The 12702-nt window shown below is 37.6% G+C and overlaps 1 protein-coding gene across 9 annotated transcripts in view; it reads left to right on the top strand.

Annotated features, from left to right (window-relative positions):
• Positions 1 to 12702, top strand: part of fryl (furry homolog, like) — a 103409-nt gene that overhangs the window by 54774 nt on the left and 35933 nt on the right. For 6 of the 9 annotated variants that reach the window (XM_084091474.1, XM_084091471.1, XM_084091469.1 and 3 more), the window contains 17 exons: positions 395 to 487; positions 1274 to 1372; positions 2239 to 2340; positions 3741 to 3785; positions 5234 to 5337; positions 5546 to 5654; positions 5876 to 5962; positions 6790 to 6961; positions 7447 to 7579; positions 7709 to 7816; positions 9970 to 10207; positions 10837 to 11001; positions 11117 to 11203; positions 11346 to 11614; positions 11773 to 11983; positions 12104 to 12228; positions 12520 to 12577. In XM_084091474.1, coding sequence (XP_083947600.1) covers positions 395 to 487; positions 1274 to 1372; positions 2239 to 2340; positions 3741 to 3785; positions 5234 to 5337; positions 5546 to 5654; positions 5876 to 5962; positions 6790 to 6961; positions 7447 to 7579; positions 7709 to 7816; positions 9970 to 10207; positions 10837 to 11001; positions 11117 to 11203; positions 11346 to 11614; positions 11773 to 11983; positions 12104 to 12228; positions 12520 to 12577 — 2205 coding nt within the window. The remainder of the gene's footprint in view (positions 1 to 394; positions 488 to 1273; positions 1373 to 2238; positions 2341 to 3740; positions 3786 to 5233; positions 5338 to 5545; positions 5655 to 5875; positions 5963 to 6789; positions 6962 to 7446; positions 7580 to 7708; positions 7817 to 9969; positions 10208 to 10836; positions 11002 to 11116; positions 11204 to 11345; positions 11615 to 11772; positions 11984 to 12103; positions 12229 to 12519; positions 12578 to 12702) is intronic. The other 3 variants (XM_084091470.1, XM_084091473.1, XM_084091475.1) reach the window with 1 other exon arrangement.

The following is a 12702-nucleotide window of genomic DNA, read 5'->3' as shown; positions in this document are numbered from 1 at the left end:
TTTGCGCGCTCTCTGTAGTCATGCCTCATAAAATCTATTTACAGTCTCAGTGTGTTGGCTCTACCTTTGCTCACAGGACTGTGTGGAGCTATTTATTTACATTAGCCAGTTATAGGCAGTGAAATCCTACTCTCAATATGTGCTGCATTTAACAAGCACCATATTCCAGAGATTTTTATTGAGCCAGTAGCTGTAAAGTGATGCTGTTTTTTATTGTAGACCTCATATTTCTCCAACCATCGTGTTTGAGTGTGCAGGCCTCACAAAAGGTTTAATAGTGCATCCTTTTTAGTTACTAAAACGGTATATTTACAAGTTTCTCTTGAATGTTTAGTGCAAAGTTTAGCATTTAATAGATTAAATGTTTTTTTGTGTGTCTGTGTTGGTGAGGCAGGAATGTGCTCAGTATTTCCTGGAGGTGAAGGATAAAGATATCAAACATGCACTGGCTGGCCTGTTTGTTGAGATCCTCATCCCTGTTGCTGCTGTAAGTAATGCAGAGCTCTCCATTCGTTCAAATCATATAATTTCACCCATGCTTGTGCAAAAATCATTCCTATGAGTTAGATTTCACACAAAAATTTTGCCATAGAATAAATTGCAATATTGCTACATCAACTCTGATTCAAATCAGCATAATTTCACAATACGGCAACCCAGAAAGCAGAACATTACACAACTTTTCATTAATTCAAATCAGAATATGTTTGTATGATCTGTAAACAATCCCAATCCCATTCTGGGTTTTCCATTTTCTTCGTAGGAAAACCTACGGCCAGAAATATATAAAAGTTCATGCTGTATTTAAACCCTAAAATTGTTCCGGTTATGTGTCTTTGATGGAGTGGTATCAGAGTGATCTTTGAGTTAGTTAATAACATTGCTAAATGCCCCTCAGATGAACTTAAAGTGACTTTTAAAAAACCTGCACCTCGTCCCTAGGCAAAATCACAGAACTCTGCTTCCTGCTCTTTTTGCTTCACACCAATCACATACTCTGTTTCAAATACTGATTGGTCCTTTAAAACAGTGCATTTTGTATACATATCATTTGACAGAGGCTTGGTGACTCTTCTCCAGAGTTCATGATGGTACATGTCTTGTCAAGTGGTTTGAGGTGGAGCTTGTGGAAGTTGCTACAGAAACACAATTGAAATGTATTTCGGTTTGCATTGACAAGATGAATAACACTTGAGTGATTTGTGTGCTCTTGGGCTCTGAGCGGGTGTAGCTCAGCATGAGGACTCATATGTTTGTGCTTGTGTGTTTGAAGGCGGTGAAGAATGAAGTGAATGTGCCCTGCCTGAAGAACTTCGTGGAGATGCTCTACCAGACGACCTTTGACCTCAGCTCAAGAAAGAAGCACTCACTGGTACAGTGCTTTTCTGCTTTGATACATACTTTCCCACAATCCTCTGTAGACTAGAACATTCTGCCACCCAGAAGGCTTTCATTCTTCTGTGGATCACAAAAGGACAAGTTTAGCTTATCTATTTTACATCCTTTTCCATGCAGTTGCAAAGCTTTGACGCTTCAAATAATACCAGAACACTATCATTAAAGTGGTCCTTAAGAGTTTGGTATTTGTGTTTTAAACTCTCAAAAGTATTGAGTGAGATAGTTGTTATTTTCTGCAAATCTCTCCCAGTTTTCCTTATGAAATGCATGAGAGGAAGTAGCAATGCGATTTGTGAATGAATTATTCTATTCGATTAATAAATTGATCCAGTTCACAAAAGTGATTCATTCACGAATCTGACATCACTGCTGCTTCTTTCAGAAACTCATTTAAAAAATAGTCATACTTTAGTTATACTTTCATTTTTGGGTGAACTATACTTTTAAAATACATTTTAAAATGTAATTTATTTTTGTGATGGCAAAGCTGATTTTTTTTCATCATCATTACTTCAGTCTTCAGTGTCACATGATCCTTCTGAAAATATTTAATTTGATGATTTGCTGCTCAAGAAACATTTATTATCAATTTTGAAAACTGTTCGGCTGCTTAATATTTTTGTGTAAACGTTGATATTATTTTCAGGATTCTTTGAGTAGAAAGTTCAAAAGAACAGCATTTGTTTGAAATATAAATCTTTTGTACCTTTCTGAATGTCTTTAATGTCTGGTTTAATCAATTTAATGCGTCCTTGCTGCTGTAAATAAGTGTTCATTTCCTTTTCTCTTTTTTTTTTTACTTAAAGTTTTCAGTCTTTTTTTTTATTTTTATCTCCCCAGGCATTGTATCCATTGGTCACATGTCTGCTGTGTGTTAGTCAGAAGCAGTTCTTCCTCAATAATTGGCACATCTTCCTTCAGAACTGCCTTTCCCACCTAAAGGTAATGTTTTCTAACAGTAGCATGACTACAGAGTATTTACTTTAGCTTAGTGATATCCTTGTGAGAAAACTACTGCAGCTGAGAGTTTCACACAAATTGCACCATGTAAAATATAGCTTACAAGTAGCTATTCAAATTATAGCTAGTTTCTAGTTTTACTAGATTTATAGTAGCTATAAACCTTACATTACTATCAAATGTTGATTGGGTTCAGCAAAAAAAGTATGCTGTTGATATATACAGATTCTGAAGCCTGGAGGCAGATTTGGTGATTCGATATGAAAAAACACTCTGTAAATGGGTTGGTTCAGTTACATAATTTTGGAGAAAGGTGTGTGGCTACAGTTGACTTTTGTAAAATGCCTCTTGCTTATATTGTTCAAATAATTATACCCGTGTCATCCACTCTTTCTCAGTTATATCTCAAAAACGTGTTTGTGCTTGTCCTCGTTCTTTTTCATTGTTGCTGGTTCAGCTACCAGGATGTGATCATTTTTGGATTCCTAACTCCCTTTCCACAATGATTGAGTTTCCCTCCAATCTATGGAACTTTATCATGTGAATCTTGAGGAGTGATCTGTGATGCTTTGATTTGTTGGTGGTGATTTTTATGAATGAGTGATCAAACTTGATGTTACTCCCGGCAGTACCGATTAAATCCTCTCCTCACTTCCCGTTAATCTAGATCAGGACTGGATCACACTTCATGTGTACGTCATGTAAATGATTCAGGATCAGAAGTGAAGTTTTCCTCAGAGATCTGGTGTAATGTATTGAGCTCATTGAGCCCAGGTTGATTGGATTTGTAGTCTCAGTGGTGGATGATTCCTCTCCTGATTGATCCATGGATTGCCTTTATAGTTCTGCTTGCCTGTCTGGTTCCCTATCTGTTCTAACCCTGCTGTAGTTTGTCTTCCCTGACCAACAGACTTTAGTCAGAGTGGATGCCATATTATATTTGAAGCACTGTTTTAGTCTACTCTGAATAAAGTCTTCACAATCATCCTTGCTTGTTTGCACACACTAATCCTGCTTCCCCCTTTTTTTTCTTTCTCCAGTCCTGCTGTTTGTCTGAAACTCTTCATCAGCACACCACCTCTATATAAATGAAAACGAAATTAATCTTCCTAGAAGCTTGTCTAATGGGACATTTTCATTCCTTAGGGAAATATAGATAAATGTAGGAATACTTGTGTTGATTCTGTAGAGAATCTGACACTGAAGTATTAAATCCCATGCACCCTACACTTTGTTTTGCATGTTGTTGTAGCACAAAGCTTTGTTTTGTTCTTAAGTTTGTCTCTTGTTATTTTTCTAACCTGCATGTCTTTCCCCCCACCACCATCACCCCCTGTCCTCTGTCATCATTTTTGTTTCTCCTGCACGTTTATTGGCTCCAGATGCCGTCAAACAACAGCATCCGTAAGCAGATTGAGACCTTACAGGTGAGTTTCCATGGTTACCCACAAGGAATCTTGCCCCGCCTCTGAGAGGTCATCTGATTGACCTGTATTCCACATGGGCTTCCTGAGACTTCTGGCTTTCACCTGTCCATAAATAAAACAATGCAAAATAGCTTCATTACTGTCCTGCAATCCTCAAGATTTTGCACAGGAAAACCACCCAGTTCAGGGAGTAATTAATGGAAATATAGACTTTATAACATCTGTGCTCACCATTATGGTTGTGAGGGATGTTTTATCTAAGGCCAAAATTCACTTAATGCCCTTAAACCAAAGTGAATATAAAATAAGTATATGTGCTTACTACCTGTGCAACAACAAAAAAATAAGTGTATTTTATAGAACTATGCATTTTCCCAAAAATGTTTTAATGTAGGTGAAAAAATAGAATAATTTTTTTAGTTTTTTTATGTCAAATTTTATGTCAATTATTAAAGTGATTATGACTTTCTAATCTAAGGGTTTTATTTCAGTTTGCGACGGGACTGGGTTCGAAACTCAATCTAAATTTTAATGTTGCAAGCAAAATTGCAGCAGAGTTTTACTTCTGGAAGATCATAGTTTTGAGTGGATTATAGTTTTGGCTCAAATGACCATAAGTTTTGAATGGCCATGATGCCGCTGATCTCCATCTTCCTCCGTAGAACTTTGAAGAGTTTACATGTTTGTTACATTTACAGTGGTTTGTTTTAAATCTACACACATTTTAAATGTATCTCATTTGACAAGACATGGAAAAAGTATTCCAGATAATTCAATGTAAGTATGGCATCTCTGTCACTGAAAGACACTCACTATACAAGTGTGCTCATTTCTTATGTAGTTGATATTAGCTGAAAACCTTGTGATCATACGCCCCCTATGGTGAATGTTGGTCATTACAGCTTGCTTAATGCTCTTTACTGCAGTCTGATTAGCTGTGTGTGTGTGTTTGTGTGTGAGAGAGAGAGTAGCAGAAAGAGTGAGAGAGAACACTGCTTAGTCAGTGTCTCGATTTGGACGAGCCGCGATGTGTTAATCACAGATTCATTAGCAGAGTTTTAATGAATCCCTCTTTCATCATCCATTGCTTCTGCTGAACAGCCGATTTATGACTCCACTCTCTGTTCATCAATGCAGTTAAAGCAGAAATTACAGCTCTTATTGGCTTGTAAATGGAGACCAGTGCGTCATATTCCTTATTAGCTCGTCATGAGCAGCAAGTGAACTATTGATCATCCATCATGATACAGATGAAGCAGCAACTTTTTATGAATGAATCTGGCATTTTTTCTGGGTTGGATTAATTTATGAATTGTTGTCTTTAGAGGTCATTTTGACTCACAAAAATTTACTTTTGATCTTTTTTTTTTCATGGCTCATGTCATGAGGTCTTGTTGTCCAAGGGTTGTGACTATTTTACCTGAATGTTTTTGTGCCCTTCTTTCTAGAACAAAGACCCCAAAATGTCACGTGTAGCACTGGAGTCTCTGTATCGGCTGCTCTGGGTTTACATCATCAGGATCAAGTGTGAGAGCAACACAACCACACAGAGGTGGGTCACACAATCCTTACACAATCATACAGATTTACAAAAATATCATAAATGTATGCCAAATGCACACAAACTAGAATACGTAAAACACTCAATCACAGACATGCCATTATTGGAGGAGGGAAACCTCTAACAAATGTATACAAAAAGACTAGAAACTTTTTCTGTATAACTATATCATCTCACATTATCTCTTTTACCCTCACAGTCGTCTCCTCGGTATTGTTACAGCACTTTTCCCGAAGGGCTCTCGCAGCGTGGTGCCCAGGGACACCCCCCTCAACATCTTCGTTAAGATCATTCAGTTTATCGCTCAGGTAAAAATTCACTCAAAACATATTTCAGAACAGCTGAACATATTTCAGATCAACTCTTATATACCGATGTCCCATTCCCCTTCTCTATCTATCCGCTTTCACCAATCACTTTCATAATACAATGAAGAACAACATTTGGTAGTGTGGTTTTGATTTAATGCACGAGTTGTTGTTTTGCTTTCATAAGTGACTTTTGTGTGGTGTGTTTTTCCTCTCTGAAGGAAAGGCTGGACTTTGCTATGAAAGAGATCATCTATGACCTGCTGTGTGTGGGCAAGTCTCACAAGACTTTCACCATTAATCCAGAGGTGTGTGAAGAGACATTACACATACACACAAGACCAGACATTTTTATTTAACAATTAACACTTTCCCTCAAAGTTCTATACATTAAGATTAATTAATAGAATATGAACTAACAATATTTTTACACCATTTATTAATCATGGTTAATTTTTGTTTATAAACATTGTGCTATTGAATGTTAAGTGTTATGAATACGTCCTTGTTACACGTTACATGTATTTGTGTATAACAGAAAATGCTTAATTACAAGCAATTAACACTAAACCAAACCCTTAACCCTATAGTAAGCGCATGTTGTTTATTCATATTTAATTATTTATTAATATAATTTATTTATATTTAATTATTTAATTACACTTTAAAATAAAGTGTGACCGTTAATTCGTACTGCTTTAACTAATTTAAATATAAATAACATAAATAAAACTATATTAAATAAAATGTATGCTATTCTGTGTAAATAGGTCAATAATAGAACACTGAGAATTAAAGTCATTAGTTTAAAGGCTACAATTGAATTCAGTCATTACAACATGAAAAAAGTATATTCATTTTGAGATTTGCTAAAGATTACTATTAGTGCTAAAGAAACTATTAGTGTTTTTAAAGATTAACTTTTACTGCGCATTAGATGACGGCAAAGGCAATCTAACAATTCAATTGTCCAATATCGACCAATACATATATAAATATCTAATATATGGCCAACCTTTCTGTTAAGAACCACTAAAAATATTAGGCGATTGGGCCGCTGACTGTGGTGTTGGATGGATAAAAATATAAATACAAAAACGAATTATTTCTCTCATTCTCTTTGTCTCTCTCTCAGAGGATGAATATTGGTCTTCGGGCCTTCCTGGTGATAGCTGACAGCCTACAACAAAAAGACGGCGAGCCGCCCATGCCCACCACAGGCGTCATCTTACCCTCAGGCAACACACTGCGGGTCAAAAAGATCTTCCTAAACACCACCCTCACAGACGAGGAAGCCAAGGTCATCGGTAAAGACCCTTACTGTTCCTACACAGTTCTCCAAAAAGAAGATAATCTTGAGTACAGCTTCCCTTACCCCAAGGCATTTGGTCAAATTGGATTAGTTGGTTTTTAATGCAATTGTGATTCCTTGAGCATGAGCTGTCCTTGTTGAGCTTTCTGTATAAATGAAGCTGAGACTTCTGCCAAGTAATTTTTTGTGTTAGTTTTTAAGTGGGCCAGTTTGAAATATTTTGAGGAAAGTAATTATGGTCCTTTCATCTGCTGTCTTCTGGCATTAGTCTGAATTTCCCTTTATACCTGAATTTGACTTTTAATTTTTAATAAAAATGAAATGCATCGCATGCCTGCCCAATAGTTCAGATGGTGGTGTATTTATCTGGCCTCATTGTTTAGAGGTTGAGGAAATGTCTCTGTATGTAGTCCATTGTAACATTTTCCGTTCTGCGTGTGAACTAAGCTTTTCTCTTTCTGTGTGTGTTTGTCTGTCTAGGCATGTCTCTTTATTACCCTCAGGTTAGAAAGGCCCTGGATAACATCCTCAGGCACTTGGATAAAGAGGTGGGACGATCCATGAGCATGACCAACGTTCAGATGTCCAACAAAGAGCCAGAGGACATGATCACGTTAGTTTCTTGAGATTTTATTGACTTAAATATGATATAAGAATTTGACATTTTAAAGCTGTATGAAAATAAATGGTGCGGTTTACCTGGCTTTTATTGTGTTTAATACATGTGTGTGTTCTGTTTTAGTGGGGAGCGTAAACCGAAGATTGATCTGTTCCGGACATGTGTAGCTGCCATTCCCAGACTAATCCCAGACGGCATGAGCAGACAGGATCTCATCGAGCTACTGGCGAAGTAATGACCTGTGACCCTCGCGTCAAACCTCATTCATCACCCCAAGAAAACTTCACCCTTTCCCCAATTCACTAGTTCTGTTGTTGTATTTATCAGGGTTCGTACGGGTGCTTGAAATCCTTGAAAGTGCTTGAATTTTGATGTTGCGTTTTCAAGGTTTGAAAAGTGCTTGAATTTTGGATAAAATGCTTGAAAATGCTTGAATTTGTAACTGTATTTCTTTCACAAGAAATATCTTTCTGACGAAATAGTTCTTTATTAAATGGAGAAAAAAATGTAGCCCTTCAGAATCAGATACAGATTGATTTGCGTTACGCTGGCCAGAGCAAAAGTAGGCGGAGTTTTCATTTTGATTTCCGCGGTTGTTTGGATGCACCGTTTTTATTGGCCACGCAGCGGCAACAGCTGAACTATTTTAAACTTTGACCGCGGCGTGCGCGCGAGCTTGCTGAGCTCCGCTTTGGTCCGAGTCGTGCGGCGCAAGCCATTGAAATATATCGGTTTCATTTCATAGCGCAGCGCAGTCCGCGTCCTATCTGAAAGGGCCATTAGTGACTGAGAGTACTTGGTGTGATAATGTAATGTAAGTATTGCATGTCCGTTATGTTCATTTGTGGAATATGCAGTGAACATTGCCAAAATTACAGAACTGTAACGTGCAAATTAACCTGCAAACGTTAGCCCAGTGCATAACAACAGTCGTTGATTGCTGAACTGAAATCAGTCAGTGTCATAAGTAGTATACTGTTACTGTAAGGTTTAGGATGGCCCTATGCAATATTTACACTGCTCTATTCCAGTAGGCCTAAATGTATTAGCTAACGTTATGTCTTGGCCCAAGACATCTGAAATACAGCTAGGCAATGAAATACATTTATCAGGCAGGTGCCTGTGCACTCAGATATTGTTCAAACCTTGTCTATATCAAGAATGTGTCCCAAAACGGTCTTCATATTTGAAATTAATTCAGTTTTACAGCCTATAAATCACATTATCTGGTAAGCAATATTTGGACATTAATATAATGAAAAGTATATTATTCATATACTTAGTGATACATTTTGAAGAATAAAACTTGTGATTGGCTTAAATATTAGGGCTGCACAATATATCGAAATATTGCAAATGTATATATTACAATATGCATAATTGCTTGCATATCGCAAAGGCTTGCAATAACGGGTCATGAACAAAAGACAAAGAAAATCACTCACTGCTTTTGGCTGAATAGGCTAACTTTTGTAGCTTTAATAAGAATCAGTATATTTAATTGATGCAGTGAAAACTAAGCAGTGTTTATTTTTACATTTGATTAATCAGTTTCTGTTGTTAAATAAACCTAATGTAGGAATAGGATAACCTGAACCCCTAAACCCCAGTGATGTTAAAATAACACTTCTTATGCTACAGTAAAACACTGATGTTCACTGTCTTGAAGTTGTAGGGATATTTTCTTATCACAAAAAGAATGTGAAACACGTATGTGTAGGTTATATCATTTTAAAGATAATTTAAGTTAATTTGACACACTTTAAGCATTATCGTATCGCATATTGAATATCGCATTATTTAATGAGTTATCGCATATCTCATTTTTCTTCTATATCGTGCAGCCCTCTGCTATTATGAAACATTTGGCTGTTTATCTCTTTTGATGTGATAAAAACACTAAATAAGAATTTTAACTATGTATTGGTATGTAATTTACGGTAGTGTAAGGTGCTGGAAAAAGCTTTAAAATGGACCTGGAAAGTGCTTGAAAAGTGCTTGAATTTGACCTTGGAAAAAAGTGTACGAACCCTGATTTATACCTACTGATCATTCACTTCAGCAGACATATCTTGACTAGTACGAATTTCATTATTCAACTGATTCACAAGCTTTCAATTTGATTCAATATTGTTGGAGGCAATAGCCTTGTGGGTAGTGTTCCAACATGTAGCGCAGTTATTCATGACTTCCTGTACAACAACTGCAGTCTGAGTCAGACTTCTAGTCTTAATAGCATGTAGTCAGAACCCGTATATCGCTGTTACCCACTTGACCTCTCTGCGGTTCTGGTGACGCATGATGCTGTTATGAAGATGATGATGTGTATCATTTATTTTTTGCATTTTGTAAACAATGACTCTTTCTTTCTCCCACCCATCCAGACTGACCATCCATATGGATGAGGAGCTGCGTGGTCTGGCGTTCACCACTCTGCAGGCTCTGATGGTGGACTTCCCGGACTGGAGAGAGGATGTGTTGTCTGGTTTTGTGTATTTCATTGTGAGGGAGGTGACTGATGTTCACCCCACACTACTGGACAACGCTGTCAAGATGCTGCTGCAGCTCATCATACAGTGGAAACAGGCGGTACAGAGCAGCAACCGCAGCCATGAATCACAGGTGCAGTCATACTCACAGCAGAATTAAGTTTTGATATAATATAATATTATGTACTCTACCATTCAAAAGTTTTTTTGTGAAAGAAATTAATGCTTTAATTCACCAAGGATGCATTAAATTGACCAAAACTGACTGTAAAGATATTTATAATGTTACAAAAAAATTCTATTTCAAATAAATGTTTTTCTTTAGAATTTTCCATTCATCAAAGAATCCTGAAAACAAAAAGTTTTAACTAACATTAACAAATGTTAATAAATGTATTTAACCTTTAATGCATGTAAATGTAATAAATGTAAAATAAAAATATATTGCTCGTTATTTCATGTTAGTTAATGCATTAACAAATGTTAATGAATGAGACCTTATTGTAAAGTGTTACCATTACATTTGACCATATATTTAAATTTGTAATAATATTTCAAAATATTGCTATTTTTACTAAATTTTTTATCAAATAAATGCAGCCTTGGAAAGCAATTACTTCAAAAACATTAAAAAAATCCTGCCGACCCCAAACTTTTGAACGGTAGACTGTGTATTTCTTACTTTTATTTTTCTTAAAAAAGAAGCTTATCATACATTTTAAACTTGTAGTTTAACATGGTATTTACTGTATATATTTTTAGAGCCCTTCTCTCCCTCTGGAGCGATCTCCTCTCTGGACGGTTCTGCATGTGGTGGAGGGTCTGGCTCTGGTCGTGCTGTGCAGCTGTCGACCTGCAACACGCAGACTCGCTGTCAATGTCCTGAAAGAGGTCCGATCACTGCACACGGCTCTCTGCATCGCTAAGGTAACCATCCACTCGGAATGACTTCCTGTTGTTCACCTACATGAGATGACCTTCTTTTTTGCTCTTCATATTAATATTCATATTCATTGCATTTTCTTGTTTTTCTCTCTCTCAGGGAGATGAGGAGTTAGCTATTGATGTGATGGACAGATTGAGTTCTTCAGTCCTCGAGAGCTTTATTCACCTTACTGGGGCCGATCAGGTGAGGAAATTTGGAACTTTATGTATTTTGGATATTAGTGTCCCCTCCAGACAGGAATTCTTAGAAACCTTCTGTCCAAAACAAACAAAAAATAAAATCTCAGACTAAGTTTATAAAAAATTTTTGCCCCTTTTTGCTGTAGACAAATCTGCTGTACTGTCCCAGTGGAATAGACCTTCAGACTCTGGCAGAGTGGAGCTCATCTCCCATCAGCCACCAGTTTGATGTGGTAAGCCCCTCCCACATCTGGGTGTTTGCCCATGTGACGCAAGGTCAGGACCCCTGGGTCATCAGCCTGTCTAGTTACCTGCGGCAAGAGCACCTGCCCAAGCACTGCCCCACTGCGCTGAGCTACGCTTGGGTCTTCGCCTCCACACGCCTTCAGCTGCTCTCGCCACAAGTCGACATCAAGTATGTTTTCACTTTCAAATGTGTCTCTAGTAGGGATGGGTTAAAAACATAACTATATCTCAATATTTTCAGCCTATATTTCATAGCCATTGTTGCCAAATATGTAAAAAACAAATGTTTAAAGACATAATATTCCTTTGTGACCTTTGATCTTGCAGCAGCCCGATCAATGCTAAGAAGGTGAACAGCATGAGCAGTAGCAGTGACTCATACGTGGGGCTTTGGAGGAACTACCTAATCCTCTGTTGCAGTTCTGCCACCTCATCCTTATCTTCATCCTCTTCCTCATCGGCCCCCGGCTCTGTCCGCTGCTCCCCGCCTGAGACGCTGGCATCCACCCCAGACAGCGGATATAGTTATGACTCAAAGGTCAGAGGTCTTATCACCCTACCAGCTCTAATGTCAAATGCAATGATTAACACTGTTAAATGTGATATATCTGGGACACCATATTTTAAATGATGAACAAGTTTGTTTGTGTTTGTGCAGATCATTAGCATTCCGTCCCCTTCCTCCTTGTTCAAGCATGTGGTTCCCATGATGCGCTCTGAGAGCATGGACATCACTGAGTCTCTTGTCCTGGGGCTTGGCCGGACCAACCCTGTAGCCTTCAGGTGCGTCTTAGGATCACCTGACCTAGATCTTATTACTAGGTTTAAACGGGACCACTCACAAGTGGTCAGACTGACATATTGGGCTGACACTTGGTTTTAAATTAAATGCATCTGAAATGAACCTCCTGTGACCACTTTTGATTGGATTTCATGGCTCATGCATCACTTACTATGTCAGTGTGTTACAACAAAGTAGACAAACTTGACACAACTGTAGAGAAAAAAAGTGCAGAAATATGATATATATGCTATAAATAAGTATATGGTTAAACCCAGTGATATGTCTTGCAGAGAGTTGTTGGAAGAGTTAAACCCCATCATTAAAGAGGCACTTGAGAGAAGGCCAGAGGTGAGTTGACCCGTTAACAGTTTGACCTTTGACCCAATGAAATCCCTGTTTACAAGGACTCATGGACAAATGTTCTACTAGACCATTTAAATGCAAGCTTTTTTGTTCATGTATTCATGATACAG

The sequence above is a fragment of the Abramis brama genome, assembly GCF_963993115.1.
Source record: "Abramis brama genome assembly, chromosome: 18".
Lineage (NCBI taxonomy): Eukaryota > Metazoa > Chordata > Actinopteri > Cypriniformes > Leuciscidae > Abramis > Abramis brama.
This window is presented reverse-complemented; position numbering and strand designations above follow the sequence as displayed.